The sequence below is a fragment of the Canis lupus genome, chromosome 19 (assembly GCF_048164855.1).
Source record: "Canis lupus baileyi chromosome 19, mCanLup2.hap1, whole genome shotgun sequence".
NCBI lineage: Eukaryota > Metazoa > Chordata > Mammalia > Carnivora > Canidae > Canis > Canis lupus.
In genome coordinates, this window is record NC_132856.1 from 54,380,883 (window position 1) to 54,407,483 (window position 26,601).

The 26,601-nt window shown below is 55.9% G+C and overlaps 1 protein-coding gene across 3 annotated transcripts in view; it reads right to left on the reverse strand.

The window, feature by feature from the left end:
• FBN3 (fibrillin 3) overlaps nt 1-26,601 on the reverse strand; it is a 53,115-nt gene that overhangs the window by 1,900 nt on the left and 24,614 nt on the right. For all 3 annotated transcript variants that reach the window (XM_072787518.1, XM_072787519.1, XM_072787520.1), the window contains 27 exons: nt 26,454-26,522; nt 25,333-25,458; nt 21,452-21,577; nt 20,914-21,063; nt 18,799-18,870; nt 16,284-16,409; nt 15,896-16,021; nt 15,390-15,515; nt 14,888-15,004; nt 12,902-13,030; nt 12,534-12,653; nt 11,607-11,732; nt 10,653-10,805; nt 10,444-10,509; nt 10,094-10,219; nt 9,820-9,939; nt 9,567-9,689; nt 8,693-8,827; nt 8,411-8,536; nt 7,656-7,862; nt 6,668-6,793; nt 6,016-6,138; nt 5,718-5,834; nt 2,704-2,832; nt 2,489-2,608; nt 819-1,053; nt 122-269 (listed from right to left, as the gene is read on the reverse strand). In XM_072787518.1, coding sequence (XP_072643619.1) covers nt 122-269; nt 819-1,053; nt 2,489-2,608; nt 2,704-2,832; nt 5,718-5,834; nt 6,016-6,138; nt 6,668-6,793; nt 7,656-7,862; nt 8,411-8,536; nt 8,693-8,827; nt 9,567-9,689; nt 9,820-9,939; nt 10,094-10,219; nt 10,444-10,509; nt 10,653-10,805; nt 11,607-11,732; nt 12,534-12,653; nt 12,902-13,030; nt 14,888-15,004; nt 15,390-15,515; nt 15,896-16,021; nt 16,284-16,409; nt 18,799-18,870; nt 20,914-21,063; nt 21,452-21,577; nt 25,333-25,458; nt 26,454-26,522 — 3,467 coding nt within the window. The remainder of the gene's footprint in view (nt 1-121; nt 270-818; nt 1,054-2,488; nt 2,609-2,703; nt 2,833-5,717; nt 5,835-6,015; nt 6,139-6,667; nt 6,794-7,655; nt 7,863-8,410; nt 8,537-8,692; nt 8,828-9,566; nt 9,690-9,819; nt 9,940-10,093; nt 10,220-10,443; nt 10,510-10,652; nt 10,806-11,606; nt 11,733-12,533; nt 12,654-12,901; nt 13,031-14,887; nt 15,005-15,389; nt 15,516-15,895; nt 16,022-16,283; nt 16,410-18,798; nt 18,871-20,913; nt 21,064-21,451; nt 21,578-25,332; nt 25,459-26,453; nt 26,523-26,601) is intronic.

Here is a 26,601-nt window from a genome sequence, read left to right on the forward strand (position 1 = left end):
AGGGGAAAAAAGCAAAAGTAATAAGGAAAAGAAGGCAAAGTAATAGACTCATATTTCGTTAATAATGAGAGCCCCTCAGACCCACCATTCCTATCTCATTCCTGCCTTCATTCTGCCCCACCTGGTCACCATGGGTGCTGCGCCGTGGCCGGTCACGAGCAGGGAGGCCATTGATCTTGCATTCATAGCAGGCTTCGGACGAGAGCAGCTCTTCCTCGTCCGAGGTCTCCTGGGGTCCGGGGCTGAAGCCCAAGCCAGAGACACAGTGCCTGGGCCAGGACAAGGGGGTGGTGGGTCTTCAGGGGCAGGCTGGTGGGGTCTCCCCAGCCACCCTCTCCAGCCCCCACTCTCCGTTCAGAGCCACACTGCTTGTGGGGATGGGTGCTGGCGTGTAAATGAGCAGGTGTGCCTTTGCATGCACCGACACAAGAGATGTGTGTATATGTGCATGAACCCCTTAGCTTACTGGGCACAGATGTGAACCTGCAGGCACCCCAGGACACGGATGCATGCACACTGAGAGTGCCTAAGGGTGCCCAGGCGTGTTGGCATAGGTGTGAGTCATGCATGTGCTCAAGGGTATTGCAGAGAAGTGTGCATCTACCACTGTGCACCTGCAAGTATACAGGAATACCATGAAGGCCATGACACCAAATTGGGGTGTGAGCCTGAGTGTGCACCGATACAAGTGCTGTGAGGCTCTGTGCTCAGGTCTCTGGGCACATGTGTGTAAATGCATGAGTACATGGGTTCACGTGTGTGTGTGCATGCTCTCGCAGGGTTTGGGAACCCGTGGCCACCCTGCTCAAGCCCCTTACCCTTGCCCAGCCCGGAAGTAGCCTTGGGGGCAGCCGCACAGGAAGCCGCCAGGGGTGTTGGCGCAGCCGTAGCTACAGGGGCTGCCCCGTGTGGCACATTCGTCTACATCCTGGCAGCCCCCCAGGGCCTGGTCAAAGTCAAAGCCAGAGGGGCAGACGCAGCGGAAGCCACCCAGCGTGTTGTGGCAGGAGGCGCTGCCGCAGGCCGCAGGTGACAGCACACACTCGTTTTCGTCTGTTGAGTGGGAGAGAGCCACAGAGAGAAAACGTGGGGCGCAGGAGGGCGGCCTTTGCACCCCCAGAGCCCCTTCCCGCAGCTCAGTCCGCACTCAGTTAACTCCGGCTCCTCCTTCAGAGCCCTGGGTCATCGTCAACCTCCATCAGGCTCTCCACCAGCCTGGGGGGTCTAGGGCGGACTAGGTCGGCCTCTCCCCCTACACTTCTTGACTCCCCCAGCCTTATAGTTGTCCTTCAAAGCATTTCTCCAAACTTCCCAGAAATCTGAAATGGTGGGACGATCTGGAACGCGGTTTCTTACTTGGCACTAGTGACATTTGGGACCGGGTCATTCTGTGGTGGGGGCTGTCCCGTGTACCATTCAACATTGCGTGGCATCCTTGGCCCGCACTCACTAGGTGCCAGGAGCACCCGCCTCCCCGTCGTGATGAGCAGAATGTCTCCAAGATACTTCAACATGTCCCCAAAGGGGCAGAACCATTCCCTGATGAGAACCACCGGCCTAATTAACCCCTGTCCCCGCCACTAGGGTAGACACCCCAAGAGCAGGGCTGGCGTCTGCTCCTTGGCCCACTTCTGCAGCCTCAGGGCCTGATGCAAGGTGGGTCCCAGGCAAGCCAGAGCTGACAGAGGGAGGGATGAGTGTGCAGCGGGGGAGGCCGGCACACCAGGAGGGACGGGCGTGGAGGCCAAGGTCTGCGTGGTCCCCTCCCCGGGGGGCCAGACGCCACAGGGCAGGGGAAAGATGGACAATTTAGCCTTGGACCCACCATCGGGGCAGGAGGAGGGACCAGAGAGAAGGGGGTGTCAGAGAGGCGGCGGGAGGGCAGGGACAGCCGCCCCAGAGAGGCGGAGGGAGGAGGGTGTCCGGGAGCAGCAGGCAGCGGTGGTGCAGGGGCAGGGGAGGCGGGGAGGTCTCCAGAGAGCAGGCCCCACAGGGGCAGAGAGTGAAAGCAGACTGCAGGGGAGGAGCAGAGAGAGGTGGTAAGGATGAGGCTGCCCTCGGGAGGGACCGGAGCACAAAGAGAAGCATGCGATGGAGAAGACGGGGTGCAGAAGGCCAGTCCCCCAGGCTGAGGGCCTCTGCAAAGACCGTGGCAAAGATGGGCACGCACGCTCCGGTCGCCCACTGCCAAGCTCAGGGCAGGCATCGCTGATCGATCGGGCGCTGACTCAGAATCCTTCGCAGCTGAGCCCTCCGGGCCACCACTCCCTACGAACCGGACTTGAACTTTGCCATTGCCCTGCGGCCCCCGGACTCCCCAGCAGTGGGCTGGGGGACGCGCTACCTCCCAGGCCGGCCCATCTGTCCTCTAGGTAGTTGTGCCTGTCACGGGGTCCTAGGTGGGAGTGGATTCCAGTTGCCTGCCCCGACAGATTCTGATGCCCCCCCACCCCCCGCCGTCCCGTACCTCCCAGTCCTGGACACTCACCCACACACTGGCTCCACTGGGAGTGCGGGGTGAAGCCCTGGGGGCAGCCACAGCGGTAGCCCCCCAGCTCATTCTGACAGCCGTGCTGGCAGCGATGGGGCCCGTCACACTCGTCCACGTCTGCGAGACACAGACAGGGCCAGCGGGCTCGCCGGGCGGCCCCCCACCCTGGGGCGCAGCCGGGGGTCTGGACCCCACCCAAAGCCCAGCTCTACCTTCACAGCCACGGCCTGAGCTGTCCGGGGCGAAGCCTTGGTGGCACTCGCAGCTGAAGCTGCCTGGTGTGTTGTGGCAGCGCCCGCGAGGGCCACACGGGCCAGGCTGAGCCAAGCACTCGTCATTATCTGCAGGGGACACAGAACGGGCAGGACGGCCTGGCGGTTAGGGGATTTGTGTCGGGCCCATTGCCTGATGGATGGTGTGGCTTTGGGCAAGTCACTGATTCTCTCTGTGCCTCGGTTTCCCCTTCTGTGAAATGAGATCCGTAACTGTCCCCGCCTCACAGAACTGCCCTGAATGGGCGAGATGACGCACATCGCACATCGAGGACTTCGTCTGAATCGCTCCTGCCCGCCTCCAGAGCTGTGTGAGTGGAGGGGGTGGGGGTGGGGGGGCTGACTGGCCCTCTGCGGGCCTGCTGCCCCAGCTACGGCTTCTCCTGGCTGCTGTTTCCGTGACACTGACATCATCGCATAAAGGACTTGGGATGGCACCGAGCATAGGAGTAAAAGATGAACAAAAACCCCTTTCCTGGGGTTACCAGTGCCCTCTGTCCTCCTGGAAACGCAACAATCACAAGATGTCGACCCGAGTTATCGATGGAATGTGGGCGCCCCCCCCCAAAGCCTCGCGAATTCGTATGTTGAAGCCCTAACGCACAGAGTGATGGTATTTGGAGGCGGCACCTTTGGGAGGTGCTTTAGAGCAAGTTTAGGGGAGCTCGTGAGGGTGAGGCCCTGAGGATGGCGTGAGTGCTCTTGTAAGAAGAGACGCCAGAGAGCTTGTGCGTTCTCTGCCATGTGAGCACACAGCGGAGGGCAGCTGTCTGCAAGCCAAGAGGAGAGCCCTTAGCGGAAACCCCCCGTCCTGGCACCCTGACCTTGGCCTTGCAGCCTCCCGAACCGTGAGCACTACGTGTCGTTGCTTAAGCGCTCCGGTCTAGGGTGTTCTGTTCCAGCCGGGCAAGCAGAGACGAGGCTGGTTACCCGACAACAATGCTACGGTGGTAACGGCCCACGCTGGGGCTTGCGGGGGGGCAGGGGGGTGCACCACACATTCCTGGCAGGCGACCCTAGCTTTGGCCTCCTAGAGTATGAAGATTCCTGACACTAGACACTTCCCGTTGGGGACCTCCTGAAATCTCTCTTGGGGACAAGACACTGGGGACGTGCGGCTTCTAAGCCAGAGGGGCTCCTGTATCTGCTCGTGGGCTCAACCCTCCTGTCTGAGCGGTCCCTTGAGGGGCCACAGAGAGCAGCCCTGGATTCCCGCCAGGATCCCCCCAGAGAGAAGCATCTGGAACTACTGTGGTTTCTTTCCCTTGCACGCAGCAAAGCAAACCAAGCGTCAGGTGGCCGGGTGCCTACATGGTCCTGTCAGTTTGATCTTCTGGTTCAGTCATCAGCGAACAGAGGCCCTGAGACCCAAGTCTGGCCCATTGGCTGTTTTTCGTAAAATAAATTTTATTGGCACGTGGCTACGCACATTCATTTATGATGATGCACTGTCTATGGCTGCTTTTGATCTACAAACGCAAGGCTGAGGATTTTCAACAAAGGCTGCATGGATCACAAGCCCGAAAATATCTACTGTTGGCCCTTTTATAGAAAAAATTTGCCGACCTCTGAGCTAGTTAGCCCAAGCCCACCCACGAGGAGTGCAGGCTATACAGGTGTTCCTTATGGGTGATCTGGAGCCTTCGATCTGTGGGAGAGGAGACCCACGTGAGCTGGCCGGGTGCATAGGGTGAGTGCACACATGCCAATGCCACGTTAGGTGTGCTCCTCTTCGGAGACAGGGTAAATAACTTTACTGCGCAGAGAAAGGGAAACGCATCTCGTTTCAAGGCTCAGAAGGCTCTTCCCCACATGGACACACCGCTCGCTTCCTCACTTCCTTCAGCCCTTTGTAAAATGTCTCTTTTGATGAGGCTTCTCCTGATCCCTGGGTGAAAAACTGCAGCCTTCCCAATCTCGTTGCTCCGCTTTAGTTTTTCTTTCTGTCACACGTCACCTTCCAACACGCTATAGTGTACCTTGTTGTCTGCTTCTGTCTGGATTCCCTGCTGGCGGGGACTGTCCGTGACAATAGCAAGCTTGCCTCTTGCTAGAGGGCAAGGCAAATGGCTTCTAGAAAGGGACAGCTAGGGGATCCCTGGGTGACTCAGTGGTTTAGCGCCTGCCTTCTGCCCTGGAGTCCCAGGATCGGGTCCCACGTTGGGGTCCCTGCATGGAGCCTGCTTCTCCCTCTGCCTGTGTTTCTGCCTCCCTCTCTCTGTGTGTCTCTCATGAATAAATAGATAAAATCTTTTTTAAAAAAATAGAAAGGGACAGCTAGGAAATATGTGTGACTTTGTTGCAACTACTTGACTCTGGCTCTGCTGTTGTAGCGCAAAAGCAGCCACAGACCCTATGTGAACGAATGGGCGTGACTGTGTACCAATAAAACTTTATTAACAAAAAGCAGGTAGGGGGCTGGGCCCAACCTAGGGGTTGGAGTCTGCAGACCTTTGGCCTAGAGCCCTACCTAGTGCACAGTGGGTCTCAGGAAGTGCTGGCTGAGTGGGTTAGTGGGAGCCTGAGTGGGGCCACCCGTGGCTGCGCTTGGCCCTCAGAGGAGGTCTGGTTCTCCCAGGCCACCAGACACTAAAAAGTGATGGGAGTGGTTGACGCCCCTGTAGCCTTGGCTTCTGAACCAACTCCCCCTCTGGACCCTGTGAGCCCCTGGGATTTCAGGAGCACTCTGGGGAGACCCTAGGAGAGAGACCCGGCAGGGACAAAGGTAGGTGTCCTGGGCCAAGGTCAGAGGGAGTCCTCAGGGCAGGGCCCCATGTCCCCAGGGTAAGGAAGGAGATTGCTACCAGGACATGAGCACCAACAGAGCAAGGACTTTGTTCTGATCACCCCTGTGTCCCCGATGTCTGGCACACGCCAGGCGCTTGCTACTTATTTGGGAAACGAGTGAAGGCCAGTGCCACGTGCCAGCTGCTGGGAGCGGGGAGGGGACTCACCAAGGCAGGCCTGGCGGTGCTGGGTGAAGCCGGGGGGACAGTGGCAGGTGAAGGAGCCGATGGTGTTGACGCAGAAGAACTGGCAGTTATGTTGCCTGGAGGAGCACTCGTCCAGGTCTGCGGCACAGACGGTCCCCGCAGGCTCAGGGCAGGGCCTCCCGGGGCTGGGGGCTTCCCAGGGGAAAGACCCCAGGGATGGTGTCCAACGCCACGCAGTGGGGAGGGGGTGAGCAGCTGGGGACGCGCCCGGGGCATCCCTGGGGGGCCGGAGCCCCACAGGGCCTGGGGGGGACATCACCTCTGCAGGTCCTGCCGTCCTCCTCCAGCAGGTAGCCTCGGGGGCAGGCGCACAGGAAGCTGCCCTCGGTGTTTTTGCAGATGAAGGCACACGGCGCGGGGGCCTGGGCACACTCATCCACATCTGGAGGGTCGGCAGCATGCAGGGGGTCAGACAGATGTTCCCAGAGGCTCAGGGCCTGCGGTCTCCACTCAGGCCCCGCCGCGGCCTCCTTCCCACGCCCTAACCAATCAGACTCTGTGGGCTTCCATGAGGAGTTGGCACTTTTTCCGTAAAAGGCCAGAGAATAGACACATTTGGCTTTGTGGACCAAGTGGTTTCGGTTCCAACTACTCAACTCGGCCTTTGTGGCAGGAAAGCAGCCACCGAGGGAAGGAAAACAAGTAGGCAGGGCCGTGTGCCAATAAAACTTTATTAACAAGAACAAGTGGAGGGCCAGACTAGGCCCCTGAACGGGGGCTTGCTGATCCCTCACCTGGATGAACCGCTCTGACCCAGTGTAACTGAAAATCTTAGGAGGCACAAAATAACAGGAGGAGAGTTGCCCAGGTAGGGTCGGGGCAGGGGCAGGACCAGGGATGCTCTGTTCCAGGTTTGCAGGCTGCACAAAGGGGGCGGGGCCGGGCCAGGGGATGGGGGTGGGGAGGCTCACCCAGGCAGGCTGTGGCAGCAGCGTCCAGCGTGTACCCCGCCTGGCAGCGACAGCGGAAGGAGCCAAGGCTGTTGATGCACTCGCCGTGGGGGCACAGGGGAGCGAGCATGCGACACTCGTCCACATCTGGGGATAAGCGGGGCTCAGCCGTGCCGGCTGCCTCGGGTCACTGGGGCACACCTCCACCCTCCTGCCCACCAGCCTTCTGCCTGGGGCAAGGCCAGCCTCGGCTTCCCCTTCCTGACCTCGCAGCCCCCACCCTTAGGTGTGAGTCCTAGCTCTCCCGGCAGGACACACTAGCGAAGCTCCTTCCACTATGTAGAGAGAACACTTGCCAGGCAGGGAGGGGGGACACCCTCCCCACAGTCTCACCAGGGCACCCATGCACAGGCGTGGAAGTACAGACAGAGATACACACACACTGCACACCAGTCACACGGTGACGCACAGAATCACAAGGACACACGCTCACGGGCTCCTCTGTCCCCCCAGACACAGCCTTGTAAAGGCACTTCCTCCTCAGTCCTTGATGTCACGGCGGCTCACTTGGGATGACCTGTCTCACCCCCCCCCCCCATACGCTGGATGAGACGTACTCATGCAGAGAAACACTCTCCCTCACACACGCACCTACCCTGACGGACATACTTGCTAGATTCCAAAACACGCAGGTGGGCTCAGTCCCCCTCAGCCCCGTGGCATGTACTCCTCATGCAGCCAGCACGCACAAAACACACACCAGCCTCTCCCCTCACTGGCACACACACACACACAACACATGCTCACTAACATGCTCACACACAAGGAGAACGCACACCGGCTTGCACACCTGCTCACCCCTTCACCCAAGTTCATGCACCCACACAGGAACGAATGGGCTCTGGTTCACACTGGTGTGCACACGCCAGCCTGCACAGAGGTGCACACAGTGTGCACACTCTAGCACCCTCTGGGACAGGACACGACCATGAACAAACTCCCCCCTCACCTTGGCCTCCGGCGGTGTAGCCCGAGCCGTGCGGGCACAGGGCCCTGTGGACAGAGGTGCCGGGCAGGGGACAGAGCTCGCAGCGGGGCCCCCAGGCCCGGCCGCCCCCACAGCAGCACTGGGCCCTTGTGACAGCCTCCCCGCTGCTCGATGGAGCCTGGCACACGGCCTGCAGCACCTCGGAGAAGCAGGGCCCCTGCCGGACGTCTGCGAAGGACGTGTGGGGGGTGGTGGGCGGGAGAAACGTGCCGTCCAGGGCCCCTGGCCCCTGGCGTCCGGCGGCACCGATTGTCTCCCGAGGGCTCCCACATGTCTCTGACACGGCTCTGCGGGGCCCTGGGGTGAAATCCTCCAAACCACTGTCACCCGGCCCTGCTAGATGCCCTCTTGGGGTCAGACAGGCCCTGTGGGCTCAGAGCCGGGCGGCTGCCTGAGGTCAAAGGGCAGCGTGGGAGCCAGGGAACGGGGGAGGGGGCACGGGGTGCTGGTATGCCGGACAGACAGTGGGGACAGAGCAGAGGGACGATGCCCAGGGGCTGGTGGGAAGCAGAAAGGACAGAACGGGGTGCAGAAGAGGCTGCTGGAGACTCCAGGGGCCTGGCCTGCGGCCCTGCCTGGCGCTGGGGCATTGCGGAGACAGGGCTTGGGGGGCAAGAGGCTGAGCTGGCTCTGGGGTGAGCTGTGTCGGGGGGCTTGGCTTCGGAGCTCCTTGGCAAGTGGGGATGGCTGTGCCCGCCGTGCCTGGCCACACTCACCCTGGCACTCGGTGCCGGCAGGGCTGAGCTGGAAGCCCTCATCACAGTCACACTGGAAGCTGCCCACAGTGTTGACACAGCGACCGTTGGCGCACAGGCTGGGCTGGGTGTGACATTCATCCTCATCTGCGGTGGGAGGGATGAGGCAGGGTGCCGGGGAGGCCAGACCCCCCCGAGCCAGCCTCCCTTCGCCCTGGAGAGTCCCCTCCCGCCGCATTCTCTTGCTTTGACTTCCCTCTCCGCCCCGGGGGGTGTCCCTGCACCCCCAAAGCACCCCCATACCTGTGCAGCCGTCCCTGGAGTTGGACTGCGGCCGCAGGCCTGGGGGGCAGACGCAGGCGAAGGTGCCGATGAGATTCTTGCACAGCATGCCCCGTTCGTGGCAGTCCTGCTGACCGTCCGCACACTCGTCCACGTCTGCATAACCAGGGATAGAGGGTGGCCAAGGTCAGGCGCCCCATGGCCTGGCCCCGGGCTGTGGGGCCTGGATCCCACCTCCCTCTGGGGCCTCACCTGGGGCCGGGGTGAGGTCCACACAGCACTGCACGTGCCCAGCCCCCCACACACACACACACCCGCCCAGGCCTCTTGAGAGCCGAGGGGTCACAACTGTCTGCACACCCGCAACCCCTGCCCACATCAGAGTCTGTGAACCTGTCCGGTTCACCACGGTCCCTGGAGCACGAACCCCACAGGAGCCCTGGAGGGCCCAAGTCCCAGCCCAGAGCTTCTCAGCTTTGACACTAAGGACATTTGGGCCCCAAGAACCCCTCGTGGGGGACACCATTCCATGCTCTGTGGTGTATTTAGCAGCATCCCTGGCCACCTGATGCCTGTAGCACCCCCCATCCTGCACCCAACTGTGACAATAGGAACTGTCTCCAGACATTGTCACCTCCCCTGGGGGCCACAGTTGCTGTCCTCACTGTCCTGCTCAGCTCTGGAGGGGCCACCTGACCTGTTAGACTCGGAACCCTGTTTTCAACAGAAGCACCTGTCACAGAAGGGCGCCCACTGCACTTCACGGGCCTCAGGGCTCCGCTCACTTCATCTCACCCTCGGGAGACCCCTGCTCTTATCTCCCTGCCTTCTCCAGGATGGGGAGCCCTGGGGCCCGCCCAGCACCCACTGCTGCCCCTGCCCCTGCCCGTCCTACCTCGGCACATGGCCCCGTCCTCTCGCAGGGCATAGCCGGCTGGGCAGGTGCACACGTAGGAGCCCTCAGTGTTGCGGCAGCGGAAGGCGCAGAGCAGGGGGTTCAGGGAGCACTCGTCGATGTCTGGGGAGGCCAAGGCAGAGGCCAGCTGGGCTGGTCGGCCTCTGGGGTCCACGCCCCCACCTCCAGGCCAGCCCCTGGCGGGGCCCCCCCACCAGTGCACAGCCCAGCTCCTGGGCAGGCAGGGTCTTACCCTCGCAGGTCATCATGGGGCCAGGCTCAAAGCCATCAGCGCAGGCACACTCGAAGCCTCCGATGACATTAGTGCAGGTGCCTTGGCCACAGGGATGCCCGATGGAGCACTCATCTGTGTCTGGGGTCAGGGGAGGGTGGTCAGGGCCCGCAGAGAGCCCCCCCCCTCAACTGATGCCCCTGGCTTCATAGGGCCAGGTCTGGTGGCCCTCTGCACTGGATGCAGGGTGGGCACCCCACTCCCTCCTTCCAGAGGACGCGGGTTGGTCACGCACCCACGCAGCGGATGCCCGTGAAGTCCAGGCTGTAGCCAAAGGGACATTCGCAGCGGAACGAGCCATCAGTGTTGACACAGAGGCCATTGGTGCAGACGCCGGGGCTCTCCGCACACTCGTTCACATCTGAGGGAGGCAGGGGTTGCAGGCACGGCATCTGTCACACCCAGCCACACCCAGGCTGCCTTCCTTCCCTCCGGGGGGCCCCCCCGTGCGGTCCAGGGCCACCCACTGGCCAAGAAGGGAGCCTGACACTTGGGAACGGGGGCAGAGTACAGACAGGGCTGGGTGGCCGGGGAGGCAGGTGCGGTGGCCGGGAGGGGCCCTTAGCACGTGGGTGAGGGGCTCACCTTCCCGAGAGTCATCCGGGCCTGGGACGGCCCCGTGGCCAAAGGGGCAGAGCTCCTGAAAGGCAGCTGGACATCAAGAGGGGAAGGTGGTGAGGGCTGGGGGCTGGTGCAGCCCCCAGGAGCCCCCTGAGCGGGTGTAGGAAACCAAGGGATGCAGGCAGGCAGGTAAAACCCAAGGGGAGACTAGACAGGCGGGGCGGGGCGCTCACCGCTGCCCTCCTGAGGACACAGCTCACAGGGGTCGTCCCAGCCCTCGCCAGGCCTCTGGCTGCAACAGCACCGGGTCTTGGTGGTGTTGAAAGCTTTGGGCACAGAGCACTTCCCAGCCTCAAAATGGGTGAAGCAGAAACTCTGCCGCGTGTCTGTGGGGCGACCCCCGGGGAAACATTTGAAGGTCATCCGGTCCCCGAGAACAGGGTGCCCAGACCCTACCAGTGGCCAATCAGAACCAAGTGCAGGCCCTTGACCGTGGTGACTGGCTCCGAGATGGACGTGTGACCCACCCTGGGCCAATGTGGGTCAGTCCTCGGGGCTTCTGCTGGACCCCCAGACACCCCTTCCAGTAACGCCCCACATCCACAGCTGTGGGGGTGCCCCCAAGGTAGGGAGAGCAAACTCAGCCACGGTTATTCCTGGCTCAGTAGCCCCTTTGTGGAGAGATGAAGATCCCAGAGAGCCAGAGGACCTGGGACTTTGGACCCCAAATCCTTATCATGAGCCTCTGGTCCTCAGCCCGGACCTCTCATCAACCTGAGAAGTCCTCCAGGGCAGGTTAGGGTCTGAACAACAAATACTGGTGGAGTTACCCCGCCCTCCCCCGCTGTTGCCTCTAACCTGGGAGAGAAGAGGCTGGCTCGGACTGGTGGAGGCTAGCCTAGCTGAGACGAAGCCAGCCCAGGTAGGGCAACTGCAGCCACTACAGGGCGAGCAAAGCCCAGGGGACCAGGTTAGCCCAGACTGGACCGGGATAGCCCTTTGTAGAAGTGACGTGTCTGGCCAACAGGTTGCCTGGACTAGACTAACCCCACTAACGCAGAGAAGCGTTTCAGCCCAGACAGAGCTCTTGGAGATCCATACAGGAACCTGCAGCCCCCCGTATCTGGGTGACCCGACTCTTCTCTCCCTCTCTAAGCCCTGTGTGCTTCTTTGGGCCACACACTCACCAAAGCAACGGTGCCCATTGTCTGAGAGGACAAAGCCAGGTGGGCAGAGGCACTGAAAGCTCCCGGGGCTGTTGGTACAGGTGCCAAAGAGGCAGAGGTTGGGCTCCTCCAGGCACTCGTCGATGTCTAGAGGGGCAGGGACACGAGCTGGGTGGAGGGTACCCAGGACCTCCGCCAGAGTGGGACAGCCTCGGCTGTCAGGAGGGGCAGACAGAGCAGGGGAGCCCGGGAGGGTCTAGCGACCAAGGCAGGGCAGGTGCCCTTGGGACTCAGCATGAGCTGGAGCACCAGGTGAGTTGTGTCGGAGTGAGTTGGTGGTGGGGGAGGGGGGGTCTTTGCCTAGAAGGTATCTCCAGGTCAGGGGTCATGGTCAGGGAAAGTTCATCTTTAGAGACCAACTTTGTACAAAGCTAACCAAGATTGGATACACTTAGCTTACGCTGGATGAGGTTAGCTCCAGGTAACTGGTAGCCCAGAGAGAGCAGACCAGGGGAGGCCAGGCCAGACCGATCGAGGTTAGCGCACCTGGTCCCGGGCCAGCCCATCTGCTCAGGCCAGACTGGTCCAGATTAGCCCAGACGGTACAAAGTCACCCAGATGCGCAATTACGCCAGTGGAGCTCAGGCCAGACTGGTCCTTAACCATCATTCATTGAGTAAGGAGTTCTAGATTCACCACAACCCCACACCCATGCCCCTTTTATAGGAGTCATGAGGAAGCCTGTGGGCCCCAGAGAGGGAACCTGAGCCGAGCGGCCAAAATGATCCTAACAGCAGTAATCGTGTATGGAGCCGTGTTGGGTGCTGTGCTGAGTACACCTCCACCCTCACCATGACCCCAGCTGGCCTTCCCATATTACAGATGGGGAAACAGAGGCCCGGAGATGCCTCCCCAGCCCCAGAGTGGGAGTTGGGGCTGGACACTCACCGACACAGCGGTCATTCTGCACCTGGAAGCCAGGAGGACAGATGCAGCGGAAGGAGCCCTCGAGGTTCTGGCAAGTGCCTGGCAGGCAGGTTCCCGTGAGGCTGAAACACTCATTGGTGTCTGTGGAGAGGAAGAGGAGGGGTCTCAGCACCCTCACTTCAGAAAACGTAGGTTTTTTAAGACAGCCTTACCCCTACACCACAAACCCTGTGAAAGCCTGGGTGTGATGCGCTAGTTTTCTTTCTTTTTATACCTTAAAATAAATGCACGATTACGAAACAGAACCGTGAGGACTTGGAAGTACCAACCGCAGGTAAACTCGGAGCAAGTGCTGGCAGAGACGGCTCCCACCGCAAGGCGGGACTCACCCACGCAGTTCTTCCCGTCGGCCGTGAGCTCGAAGCCATCCTGGCAGAGGCAGTGGAAGGAGCCGGCTGTGTTGAGGCACTGGCCAAATCGGCACACCTGCCCCGCCAGAGTGCGGCACTCATCCATGTCTGCAGAGGGGGTGGGGGTATGGGCAGGCGGGGTCACCCACGGTCCTGGGGCTCTGAGCCTCCCTTGCCCTTCCATCCACAATGACCTGACGTTGACGGTAGTGACTTTAATTTATCATATACCCGTGTCCTAGGCTCTGTGCACTAACCTCTAACTATCCAAGGAGGCAGATACCAGTATTGTCACACTTTAAGACAATTTTTTTATTTCAGAGAGAGAGAGAGCACAGAAGGAGAATAAGAGGGAGAAGCAGATTCTCTGCTGAACAGAGAACCCAAGGAGGGGCTCGATCCAGGAACCCTGAGGCCATGACCCGAGCAGAAGGCAGACGCTTGACCGACTGAGCCACTCAGGCGCCCCAGCCAGTATCGTAGCACTCGATGCTATGAATTTGCCTCTGGCTACTCCATTAGCTGAACCCCACAAATTTTGCTGTTTTCATTTTCTTTTTTTTTTTTTAATTTTTATTTATTTATGATAGTCACAGAGAGAGAGAGAGGCAGAGACACAGGCAGAGTGAGAAGCAGGCCCCATGCACCGGGAGCCCTACGTGGGATTTGATCCCGGGTCTCCAGGATCACGCCCAGGGCCAAAGGCAGGCGCCAAACCGCTGCGCCACCCAGGGATCCCTTCATTTTCATCTAATTCAAAATATTTTCTTTTTCTTTTTTTTTAAGATTATGTATGTATTTATTCATGAGAGACACACAGAGAGAGAGGCAGAGACACAGGCAGAGGGAGAGGCAGTCTCCATGCAGGGAGCCCAATGTGGGGTGCAATCCCGGTATTCCAGGATCATGCCGAGTCAAAGGCAGATGCTCAACCCCTGAGCCACCCAGGCGTCCCCCCCCTTTTTTTTTAAGTAATTCAAAATATTTTCTGATTTCCCTTATGATTTCTCTCTTGTGCTCTGGACTCTTCTATAGCAGTATGTTATTTAATTTCCAAATATTTGGGGATTTTTCTGGATGTCCTTCTGTGACTCATTTCTAATTCCCTTACATTCTGAGGACCCGCTTTGTGCGACTTCAATTCTTTTAAATGTTCAGGTTTGTTTTATGGCCCAGGCTATGGGCTTTCCTGGTAAATGTCCATGTGCACTTGAGAAGGACATGTGTTCTGGAATGTTCTATAAATACTGACCAGGTCTTAGGTGATTGACAGTGTGGTTCAGATCTTCCACAGCCTGATTGATTTTCTCCTTGTCCCTCTCTTACTGAGGGAGGAGTGTTGACGTCTCCAACTATATCTGTGGGCTTATCTGTTTCTTTTCATAGTTCTGTCCATTTTTTATGTCATCTGTTTTGAAGCTCTGTTGTTAAATGCATATGAATTTATGGTCGTCATGTCTTCTCAGAGAACTGCCCCCTGAGTATGTGATATCTCTCTTTGTTTCTGGTAATATTCCTTGTTATTACACTCTATTTCGTCTCGTATAAATTAGGTAGGTACTACTAACCTCCCTTTTTGAAGAGGAGGAAACTGAAGCCTAGAGAAGTGGATGACTTGTCTGGGGTCACGAAGCTGGCAGGTGCCAAAGCGGGGATTTGGAGTCTCGCCGCCTGACCCTGGAATGCATGCTTTCAACCACTGCACTCGACTGCAAGCATCACCCAGATCTTTGTCGCCCTCCCTGCACTGTCCACCTGCTGCCATCAACCTGAGTGTGAGAGACCCCCTGGCAGCTGACAATTGAAGAGGTGTGGGAACTTTTGTGGTTGACGCATTTTTAGAGGGAGCACCAACCGCTGGGGTTGTTTTATTGAAGGGATCCCTGAGGCCAGATCCTTTATTTCAGAGAGGGACCCTCAAGACAAGCCAAGGACCCACTTTTCCCACCAGCCCAGGTGGCTCACCCACGCAATCTCCGCTGTGCGTTGCCACAAAGCCGGGGAAGCAGAGGCAGGTGTAGGAGCCGACTATGTTCTTGCAGGTCCCGTTTCCGCACGGCTGCCGGTCACACTCGTCGACGTCTGCCGGAGCAAAGCCCGTAAGCCCCATCCAGCTCACCCAGGGCATCGGGCAGCGCAGGGAGTGAAGGCCTGGCTGGACCCAGCCTGCCTCCCCTGCACCTAGCCCTGGCCAGGTGGATGGGCAGCGACACCGAGGGCGGGGTGTGTGGGGGTGTGGCTAAAAAGTGCCCCACAACTATTTATTGCTATTTTGCAAACTTAGGCATAAGGAGGTGAATAAGTCATTTACCCCCACTTACCCTTAAGTGCCCAGACTCAAACCTGGTCTGTCTGTGAACCAGGTGGATGAAAGCACTGTCCTCACCCCAGGGGAGGTGTAGACCTGTGCCCCTCTCCCCCACTTCGCAGCCTGGCTCTCCGGGAGGAAGCAGGCAGGGACTCTCACCCATGCACAGGGTCTGGTCCGCCGAGGCCCGGAAGCCACGGTGACAGAGGCACGTGTAGCTGCCCTCTGTGTCCACGCAGTCGCCGTGGCTACAGACGTTTGGGATCTCCCGACACTCGTTCTGTCCTGGGGGAGGGCAGGCAGTGTGGTGTCCCTGGGACCCCACCTCCACACACACACACACACACACACACACTCTCTCTCTCTCTCTCTCTCTCTCTCTCTTTCTCTGTTTGCTGAGCCCTTCTGTGCTGTGATGGGGAAGCCAGAGCTGCCTGGAAGCTCCGTATTCAAGCTGCTGCCGGCACATGCTCTCATTCCTCTCCCAACCCCCAACAACAGGTGCTCAGCACCCCCACCGCCCCATGGATGTGGCACCCCACAGCCACGGAGAAAGGCCTGGACAGAGCCATGCCCTACTCAGGTCACAGGGGACAGGGCCTAGCTTTGCCCCATACCCCACACCCTCAGCCCCCTACCTGCGCCCTGCTGGGGTCCCCACTCACCCACGCAAGCCCCACCGGGCGACAGCCTGTACCCTCGGGCACACACGCAGCGGTAGCTGCCAGGGATATTGATGCAGTCGGCATTCTGCTGGCAGGGGCTCTCCCCGCTGGCACACTCGTTCATGTCTGCGGGACACAGCCAACGGGCAGGAGTGCAGTGGAGGCTCCCCTGCCAGAATCCAACCCCAAACCCTGCCCCAGCCTTTGAAAGCAGGGAATCTCTCTGGGAGAAGCCGAACCAGAGGGTGAGCAGTTATGTGGGAAAGGCATTAGCCCAATTGTACAGAAAGGGAAACTGAGGCTTGTGGCGCTGAAATGATTTGCCTAGAGAGCACGGGGTGGGGGAACAGCCTCCCATCCAGGGCTGGGGAGGCCAGGCAGGTGGCACCTTCGCAGACCAGCAGGACGCTGTTGTAGCTGAAGCCCGTGGGGCACTCGCAGCGGAAGCTCCCGATCTGGTTGATGCAGATGCCACTGGCACAAATGGCCGGGATCTCTCCACACTCGTCAATGTCTGGGGAGGGCGTCAGCCGTCAGCGGGACAGCCCAGCCCCAGGGAGCATCTGGGGGCGCTGAGCCAAGGGGCCATGCGGTCTGGCCGCAGACGAGCACCTGCTCGAGCAATTCTGCGGTGGCCAAAATCTTTCTGACACCAGGGAAGAGATGGGGATGCAGGACGAAGGGCAAAGAGCAGAGGGAGCGGGCGTGTCTCCACTGCAAACCCACTGGCTCGGCCCAGCAAGGCTGCCTGTGCCTCGAGGGGTCTGCTGTGAGAGCAGGGAGCCGCGTGGGGGGTCCTGGGACCACGCGGAGCAAGAAACTGGAAGGAGAACAGCGGTCGTCAGGGGCGTGATTGCTCACGGGGGACCGGGTTTCTTTTTGGGTGATGCAGATGCTCTCACTTAGACTGCGGGGATGGCTGCAGCCCTCCGTGAGCACACGGGGAACCACGGCATTGCACCTGAGCCGGGCGGAGTGTGTGGATGTGAGTTAGATCCCGAAAGAGCTGTTATGTAGACAGTTGACACTTAAACAGCACAGGTGCGAATTGCAGGGGGCCACTCAGGCATCTATATTTATTTTTTATATAAAAATATAAATACTTTCCTTAGGTGCAGCTTCCCGATGATTTTCTTAACATTTTCTTGACGCTAGCTTACTTTATTGTTAGGAATGCAGCCTCCTATTCAAATGTGTAAAATTTGTGTTAATCTACTGTTTACCTTTTCAGTAAGGCTTCTGGCTGCCAATAGACTACTAGTTAGGTTTTGGGGGAGTCAACAGTTTTATGCAGATTTTTGGACCGTACGGGGTTTGGTGCCCCTAACCTTCATGCTGTTCAAGGGTCAACTGTATAAAAAGGGAATCCAAATAAATAAATAAATAAATAAATAAATAAATAAATAGGGAATCCAGGGGCACCTGGGTGGCTCAGGTGGTTAAGTGTCTGCCTTCGGCTCAGGTCATGATCCCGGGGTCCTGGAATTGAGCCTCAAGTTGGGCTCCCTGCTCAGCAAGGAGACTGCTTCTCCCTCTGCCCTTCCCCACCACTTGTTCTCTCTCTCTCTCTCTCCCTCAAATAAAAAAATAAAATCCTAAAAAAAAAAAAAAAAAAAAAGGAATCCAGTGTCCAGCCATGGGGGACCAGGACGGGTCCACATACGGTACATATACTATAAAGCAAGGCAAGAGGGATAGCACAGCAAGCAGTAACCTGCCCGGATCTCCACAACCTGTTGCTGGCTGAAAAAAAGATGAGTTGCAGGCCAACGTGTAAGGAATTAGAGAATTTTAAAGTTTCAAACTCCCCAGAGAACAGTGCCATACATTCTCAATAGCCACCTCTACGTGTACTGAAATGCACAAAGAAGGATCTAGAAATCCTTGGGACACACAGTATGGGAATCTTGGGAGAGTGAAGGGGACTTCAGTTGGACACGGTGACTGCAGGGGGAGTAGATCTTAAGTGCTGTGCTTGTTTATTTTATTTTTATTTTTTTTAAGATTTTATTTATTTATTCATGAGAGAGAGAGGCAGAGACATAGGCAGAGGGAGAAACAGGCTCCCTGCAGGGGAGCCTGATGCGGGACTCAATCCCAGGACCCCGGGACCACGACCTGAGCCAAAGGCAGGCACTGAACTGCTGAGCCACGTAGGTGCTCCCCCTTTTTTCTGCCATGCTTTTTTTAAAATTTTTTAATTTTAATTAAAAAAAAATTTTTTTTTTGCCATGCTTGTTTTAAAGAATGAAAACATGCCCGTGAGGGGAAAACACCTGGAAATGGGTTCTTTAGTTCAACGCCACCGGCTGAAATGTGGCACGCAAGGATCAAATAGTACAAAACCTTGCTTAGCTTAGAACAGAAGTGTTCTGACCCATGTTGCAACACGGATGAACCTTGGGGAGACATCTCGCTCAGTGCAAAAAGCCAGACCCAGAAGGACACCTCCTGCAGGACCCCACTCCCAGGAGGTCCCCAGAGGAGGCCCGTCCACAGGGACAAAGAGGAGATGGTGGGAGCCAGGAGTGGGGCAGGGGGTGGGGGGGTCAGTGCTTCCTGGGGATGGGGCCTCTGTGTGGGGAGATGGAAGGTTCTGGAGATGGGTGGTGGGGGTGGCTGTGCAACCACATGAATCCGCTCAATGCCACTGAACTGGACACTTAAACATGGTTGAGATGGTAAATCTCACATTATGGTATTTATCAGAATTTTTAAAAATGAATGACAACTTAATAAAAATACTCTTTTTTTTTTTTTTTTTAAATAAAGTGGAAGTGTTTGGCAACAGGACTCCTGGGCCGGTCTGGGGAGTTGGAAGTGCCGGAGGGTGGGGTGGGGGTGCATGGAACAGAGAGGTCAAGGCTCTGGGGACAGAGGGACATGGGGACATGGTCACTCACCAAGGGGCTTCCCAGTGTGGATGTCAATGACGAAGCCAGGGGCCTGGTTTCCGCACAGGATCTGGTAGTCCACTGGGCAAGGGGGAACAGGGCAGAGGGTGCTGGGGCTGCAGACTCCCGGGGAGGACACCTCCTCCTCTTCTTGGTCCCCCACTCATCGCCTCCTCCAACCCTCGCAGCCCAGCCCGCATGTGGCCTCCCGATAACTAGTCCCTCTCCCTCCCTCTGCTTTGACCAACACCAGAAGGGTCACGGGCAGCCCATCCACCTGGACAGCGTGATTTTCCAACACAGAGACGCAGAGATGCAGCCTCTCTCATCTCTTGGCTACACGAGTGCCGCCAACCACTCGTGCCCTCACCATAATAGGTAGACTCCTCACTTTGGACCTTGAGACCTTTGTCCCCTGGCCCTACTTCTCCAGCAGTAAACTCCCGCCCTCACCTTACACCGATTTCATTATATGTCTGGAGAGGCCCTGCTCCATCCTGTCACCAGAACTTCGCATATGCTGTTCCTTTTGCTGTTTCCTAGCAGAGCCCAGTTCAGCCTTGAGGACTCAGAAGCCCACGGGGAAGGCCCCCTTGAGCTCCCCGCTGACCCATCACACTGCTACCAGAGAGTTGACGCCATCACCCTTGGGGTCCCCCGGGGCACCTCATGCTTGTTGCATCCCATTGGCTGCAACTGAGAGGCTGCCAGGCAGCCCAGGTGTCTCCGGGCACACAGGACAGACACAGGCAGACATTCAGGCAGTGCCTCCTTATCACCTTCCCCAAGGTGCCTGCCCTGGTCCTCACTCGCTCTTCTGTCTGCATCGTGATGAGAATGGCCCCTTGGCCTGTGTGGATTTCCACCTTGTCATATTCTACATGTACCTTAGATTCAGGTACATGAGATCTGGGCAGGTGCCTAAGTCCCAGCATCCAACCCAAGGGTGACATGTGATCTGTCCCGACAATCTCCTGACCAGAGTTGGAGGTTTGTGGCTTCCTTCCAGCCTGCTCAAGCTTGGGTCTGTCCAGTTCTGTTTCCTAGAACCCAGAACAGGCTCACCTGTTACCCCCAGAAAAGCCCAACAGCGATCCCTGCTCCATCGTCCTGCACCGGATGGACGCTCACCACCCCCTAAGCTGGTGTCCACCCAGAACCACCGAGTGTGACCATTTGGGGGAAATAGGATCTTGGCAGACGTCATCAAGAAAAGATGAGGTCATCCTGGATTAGGGTGGGCCCTGAATGCAATGACCAGTGTCCTTTAAGAAAAGAAGAGACATGCAGACACTCGGGGATAAGCCCCCATAAGAAGATGAAGGCAGAGATTAGGGACAGAGCTGCAAGCTGGGGAACACAAAGATGGCCCAGAGCTAACCAGAAGCTGGAAGATGCAAAGACTGATTTTAAGCTAGAGACTCTGGATGGAGCATGGCCCTGCTGACCCTTTGGCTTCTGACTTCTAGTCTTCAGAACTGGGGGAAAATTAATTTCTGGGGTTAAAAAGCCACCAAGTTTGTGTCATTTGTTGCCGCAGCCCTAGGAAACAAACTGTCCTAGCCAGCTCGGGCGCTATAACAAAATGCCACAGACCGGGGTGGGGGTGGGGGTGACTCTCATGCCTGTTCCTAGCCTGGTCTGGGGCTCAGTGCTGCCTCCAGGCCTTTGCCCATGTTGTTCCCTGCCCGGAACCCCTTCTTCATCCCAAACAACACTTTAGCAGTCCTCCCCAGAGCTTCCCGAGTCTGCCCCTTCCCCTGCTCATGGGGACCCTGGTTCCTCTGACCAGTTTTGCTTTCCTTCCTGGCCCCAGGCACTCACTGACCCTGTCCCCCCCCCAAAAAAAAATCCGTGAGTCTTCAAGGATCTTTACCACAAATACAAGCTTCGCTGACCCACTTTAAATTCCCCAAATCCACAAAATAGAAGAAAGGGAGCTTTGCCCACCCCAAGAGTGATGATTTCTGTACATCGACAAGGACATAACTTCAACCCCTCAGCCCTCACCAGAGCAATGTAGGATGAGAGCTCATCTGGGTGCCCTGAGCAGGGTGTGCCTCCTTAAATATTGCACTAAAAAGGACCAAGCTGGAAAGAAGGTTGAGGGGGGGGGGCACTCACAGCTGGCAGGGGTGGGACAGGCCTCACAGGGTCTGTTCCAGGCCTGGCCGATGTTGTACGAGCAGCAGCACATCTTCCGGGTCACATTAAAGGCCAGCTCATTCCGACACGTGCCGTTATAGTGCCGGAAGCAGATGCTCTTCCTCATGTCTGCAGTTGGGTTAGGAAGAGGAGGGAGGATAAAAGATAGTTAGCCAGAGGAAGAGAGAGCCAGATGGATGGGAACTCATTCATGTAACCACTTGAAAATAATTGGCTTGATGATTCTGTCCCAAGACACATGGGGTGCCATTTACATTCAAGTTTTTGTTGGGTAGTGCACAACTTGAACAACCATTCATGGCAGCCCTGAGTCCCCGAATCCTGCATCTTGTTCTCTACTTTGACCAGCAACTCAAATACATATACCCTCCCTCTCTCTACTCCCCTAAACACACCCCTCCACACTCTTCCAAGGCATGGAGACCCCTAGAAGTCCCTTCCACACCCAAGTGCTTTTCCCACAACTGTCTGTCTCCCCAGTCACCACACTTCATACCCATGCAGTTGTTGCCACCGTTGACTTGCAGGTACTCTGCAGGGCAGACACAGGTGTAGTTCCCCAGGGTGTTGTAGCAGGTACCAGGGCCACAGATGCCCGAGTGTGCAGAGCATTCGTCGATGTCTACAGGGGAGGGAGTGGCAGCATCCAGGAGTTGTCTGGATAACTCCCCGCGGGGAGCCTGCTTCTCCCTCTGCCTGTGTCTCTGCCTCTCTGTGTCTCCCATGAATAAATAAATAAAATTTTAAAAATATGCAGGCATCCCAGTGGCATGGAAAGATCTGACGTGGAGCTAAGTGGGGGGAAAATTTACTATGATCTCATTTCTATTAAGAAAAAAACATGACTTTAGCCCATGAGTCAATTACATTATCACCAGGAGTGGGGCAGCCGTGTGGTTCCTAATGTGAGGTGACAGGAAATGTGAAGTTCATGTATTTTTCACATATTGCAAAAATCTTCTTCTTTTGATTTTCTTCAATCATTTAAAAAATGTAAAAAGCATTCTTAGCCAGTGGGCTGTACAAAAACAGGTGGTGGGATATTAGCGTGCTGGGAGCGGCATCACCAAAAATGGCAAAGTAAGGAACGCCAGCCTCCATTCCTCCACGAAAACTACTGAGCTGGCAAAAACTGACAAAAATCAACTTTTGCAGAACTCTGGACTCCAGTCAGGAACTTAAAACAACTGTGGAATCTGATATGGGAGGTTTCCTAAAGGATGCACAAGACAAAGGGGAGCCTGGCTGGCTCAGTCGGTAGAGCACATAACTCTTGATTTCGGGGTTGTGAGTTCGAGCCCCATGCGGGGTGTAGAGATGACTTAAAAAAAATCTTAAAAAAAAAAAAAAAAACAAAGGAATCCACAAAACCAAAACTGTTAGAGCCAATTAATAAGTGAGGTCAGCATAGTTGCAGCATATAAGACTAACATACAAATATCAGCTGTATTCCTGTATCCTGCCAGTGAGCCATCAAAAAGAAACTAAAAAAATGTGCTTAGGACAGCCCCGCTGGCTCAGCGGCTTAGCGCCTCCCTCTCTCAGGGAGTGATCTTAGAGACGCAGGATAGAGTCCCACGTCGGGCTCCCTGCATGGAGTCTGCTTCTCCCTCTGCCTGTGTCTGTCTCTGTCTGTCTGTCTGTCTCTCTCTCTCCCCCTGTGTCTCTCATGAATAAATAAAATCTTTTTTTTAAAAAATTGTGCTTATAATAGCGTCCAAAAAATTAAATGCTCAGGAAGAAATTTAGCCAAAGAAGTGCAGGAGTTGAATACCAAAAACTATAAAACATAACTGCAAAAAAAAAAAATTAAAGAAAACCAGAGAAGTGGAAAAACTGATCCTAAATTCATATGGGATTGCAAGGGAACCTGCTTACCTAAAACCATCTTGGAAAAGGAAAAACAACGTCGGAGTGCTCACACTTCCCAATTTTGAAATGTACAATGTTCCAGTAATTGGGACAGTGGGGTGCTAGCAGCAGGGTAGACTTATAAATCAATGGAATATAATTGAGAGTCCAGAAATAAACCATATGTCACGTGAGCTTTGGCATGGAAGCCAAGACCAGTCAATGGGGAAAGAAGAGTCTCTTCACCAAATGGTGCAGGGACAACTGGATGTCCACAGGCAAAGGGATGAAGCTGGATCCCTCCGTGACACCCTACACAAACAGTAACTCACAATAAATAGAAAACCTAAATGTAAGAGCTTAAATGATAACATTTTTAGAAAAAGACATAGGGGTAAATCTTAATGATCCTGTATTTGGCAATGGATTCTAGATGACACCAAGGGCGCAGCTATGGAAGAAGAAAAAAAGATAAATTGGTCTTTATCAGAACTAAAACCTGTTGGGCATCAAAGACCACTATCAAGAAAGTGACAGGAATGGGAGGCACTATCACAGTCTGATAAGGGTCTTGTATCCAGAATATATAAAGAGCTTTCACAAATCAACAACAAAAAGACAAACATCCCCATTTAAAAATGGGCAGAAGATGTGAATGGACACTACTCCAGTGACATACAAATGACCAATGAGCATGTGAAAAGATGCTCACTAGTCATGAGTCATCAGGGAAGTGCAGATCAAACCCTAATGAGATGCCACCTCACACCCACGAGACAGTATAACTTTCAGCAACGGAAAATACCATTGTTGATGAGGATGTGGAGAAACTGGGACCCTTGCACACCACTAGTGGGCACATAAAGTGCTGTAGCTACTGCAGAAAACAGTTTGACAGTTCCTCAAACAAAATAGAACAGTCAAGAAATAGCCACACAACCCAGCGATTCCAGCAGTGAAACAAGCCATTCAACAAGGATCACGACCGCTACAGAATTTGCCCAGTGCCAATGAAGACTGGGGCTTCCTTATTCAAGATACGTGAAGAGTTTCAAGATGGTAACAGCAAAACATTGAGCCAAAGGTAAGCCCTTTGGAGAACAGGGTCCTGTGCTACTGCACAAGTCCCATCCCCAGAGTGACTGCTGGGAAGGGCTGAAAGGACTGCAGCCCTCAAGAGCACCGCTGGCCCTGAAAGGCTGCTCATCCAAGGTCAACATTCGGGTTGAAGTCTCCCTACTCTGTGATCTGTATTTATTGATAGGACCTGCTCTTTCTCCCTTGATATCCTAAGAGGTGGGGGAGGCAGAGAGGAATCTTTCAAGTATCTTTCAAGTATTTGTGTTCTGATTCTGGTGTGACTGCTTCCACCTCCGCATACAACAGAAATTGGTGTTTTGATCTGAGATCCCTCTCTCTTCCTTCCCCATTTCCTTGAGTTTCTAAATAGTGCTGCTCCAAGGAAAAGATATTCTGTCCTTGTGTGTCAGTGTCGGTGTCTGGCTGCATATAGGTGTTCAATTAACAATGTTGAAAGGGGGAGAGAGATTGAATTGATGGATGGATGGATGGATGGATGGATGGATGGATGGATAGGTGGATGGGTGGACAGGATGGATGACTAGGTGGATGGATGACTAGGTGGATGGATGGATGGATGGATGGATGGATGGATGGATGGATGAATAGGGGATGGATGGATGGATGAATAGGTGATGGATGGATGGATGGACAGAGGGAAGGATGGATGAATAGGTGGTAGATGGATAGATGGATGGATGGATAGGTGGATGGGTGGATAGCTGGAAGAATGGATGACTAGGTCGATGGAGGATGACTAGGTGGATGGATGTATAGAGGAATGGATGGATGGATGGATGGATGGATGTGGATGGATGGACGGGTGGACAGACGGACTTGGTATAGTGCATTGGAAGAGCTCAGACTCAAGGACCAGAATGGCGGGGTTTCCCTCACTTACTAACTGGTGCCTCTAGACAAGTCACTTAATCTCCCTGAGCCTTAGTCTGCATCTGAAAAACCGGATCATAAAAGGAACAGGCCCCTCATGGGGCTGTTGTGGTCAATGAACAGATGAGAACGGAAAGTGCTTGGTGCAGTGGTGACAGTCACAGACACCAGGAACTTGTTGGTTGTAACCACGATGCACCAAAGAGAGCAGGAAGGAGGCACGTGAAGTGCTGCTTGAAGGAACGGTGTGGCTATTCCCTCTGTGTCTGTCCCTTCCCACTCCCAGCATGGGGCCTCAAGCAGCATTTGCCCAAAGGAGGGAGAACGTGGCTTCTCTAGCAAAGCCAGGCCATTTCTGAGTGGGGAGGAAGTCAGAGCGAGGTAGTAGAGCAGAGGGCAGCCAGAGAAGCCTTCTCTGCCCTTCTGATGCACCCCCTGCTCGCCCCCCACAGCAAAGCAGATGGGCTGGCCCCTAGGGGCATGTCAGGCCCCAGCACCTGAGAGGAGGTGCGACTAGGGAAGAAGGCAGGGGGGATGGGCCAGGTACATACTCACCCTCACAGGTGCGGGTGTCCCCATTGAGGTGGTAGCCGGGGGGGCATGCACACTGGAAGCTGCCAAAAGTGTTGCCACAGTCGCCCCCCTGGCACAGCCCGGGCAGCTCCTGGCACTCATCAATGTCTGTCAGGAAGTGAGGAAGCCGTGCTTAGAAACAAAGCCCCAGCAGAGGACTCTGGGAACACGGACACTGCCCTGAGCTCTCCAGGGTCCCAGAGGGGCCAGTCTTGTTTCGTCGAGAAAACCTGAGAGCTGTTGGCTATCTGGAGGGTTCACGAGGGCCTACCTTGGAGGCTGTACCTAGACTCTTTGGGGCCAGTGTCACCCTGAATTCATCCCCTTTCTCTTCATTTTCTAGTCCATCCTCCCATCCATGCATCTATCTATCCATCCATCACATAGTTCCCTCTGGATGGATTCTCCAATCTTACTACTCCCTGTACCTAAAAGGATGGAGGGATGAGGGGCACCCGGCTGGCTCAGATGGTAGAGCACTGACGCTTGATCTCAGCAGTCATGATTTCAAGCCCCACTTGGGCATAGAGCTTACTTTTTAAAAAAGGATGGATGGATGGATGGATGGATGGATGGACAGATAGGTGAGTAGATGGATGAACAGATGGATGGGTAGATGAGTGGATGGATGAATGTATGTATGCATGGAATACAGGAAGGGAGAGAGGGAGGGTAGAGGGAGAAAGGAAGGGAAGGAGGAAGAAATAAAGGATGGAAGACTTATGAGTGGGATGAGTGGGGAATGGATGGATGGATGGACAAACAGATGGAGGGAATTATGTGTGTGGATGGATGGAGGGAAAGAAGGGTGGGTGGGGGATGGTGGACAAATGGATGGATGAGTGGGTGGATGGATGAGTGATGAATGGATAGATGGGTGGATGGGGGATTCATGGAAGGATGGATCAACAAACCAACAGATGGAAGAAGAGATAGATGAAAGAAAAACCAAAAAATTCACCACAAACTAAGAACAGTTTGGTCTCACTGCCTGACCTCTGGGCAGGAAGATGTGAGCCCCCCGCAACTGTGCTTTGGTGAGGCAGGGATGAGAGAAAGCTCAACCAGGGGGTATGCAGGTGGATCGCCTGCCAGGAACTCACCTTCCAGGATGACAGTGATGGGGTTGGGCCGGAAGCCCTCGCCACCCGGGCACAAGGTTCTGTACTCGGCTGCAAGGGAAACAGGCTCTTCTGAGGGGCTGGGGGGGCGGGGTGCATTTAGGTAAAGCCCAGGGGAGGCAGGTGGGTC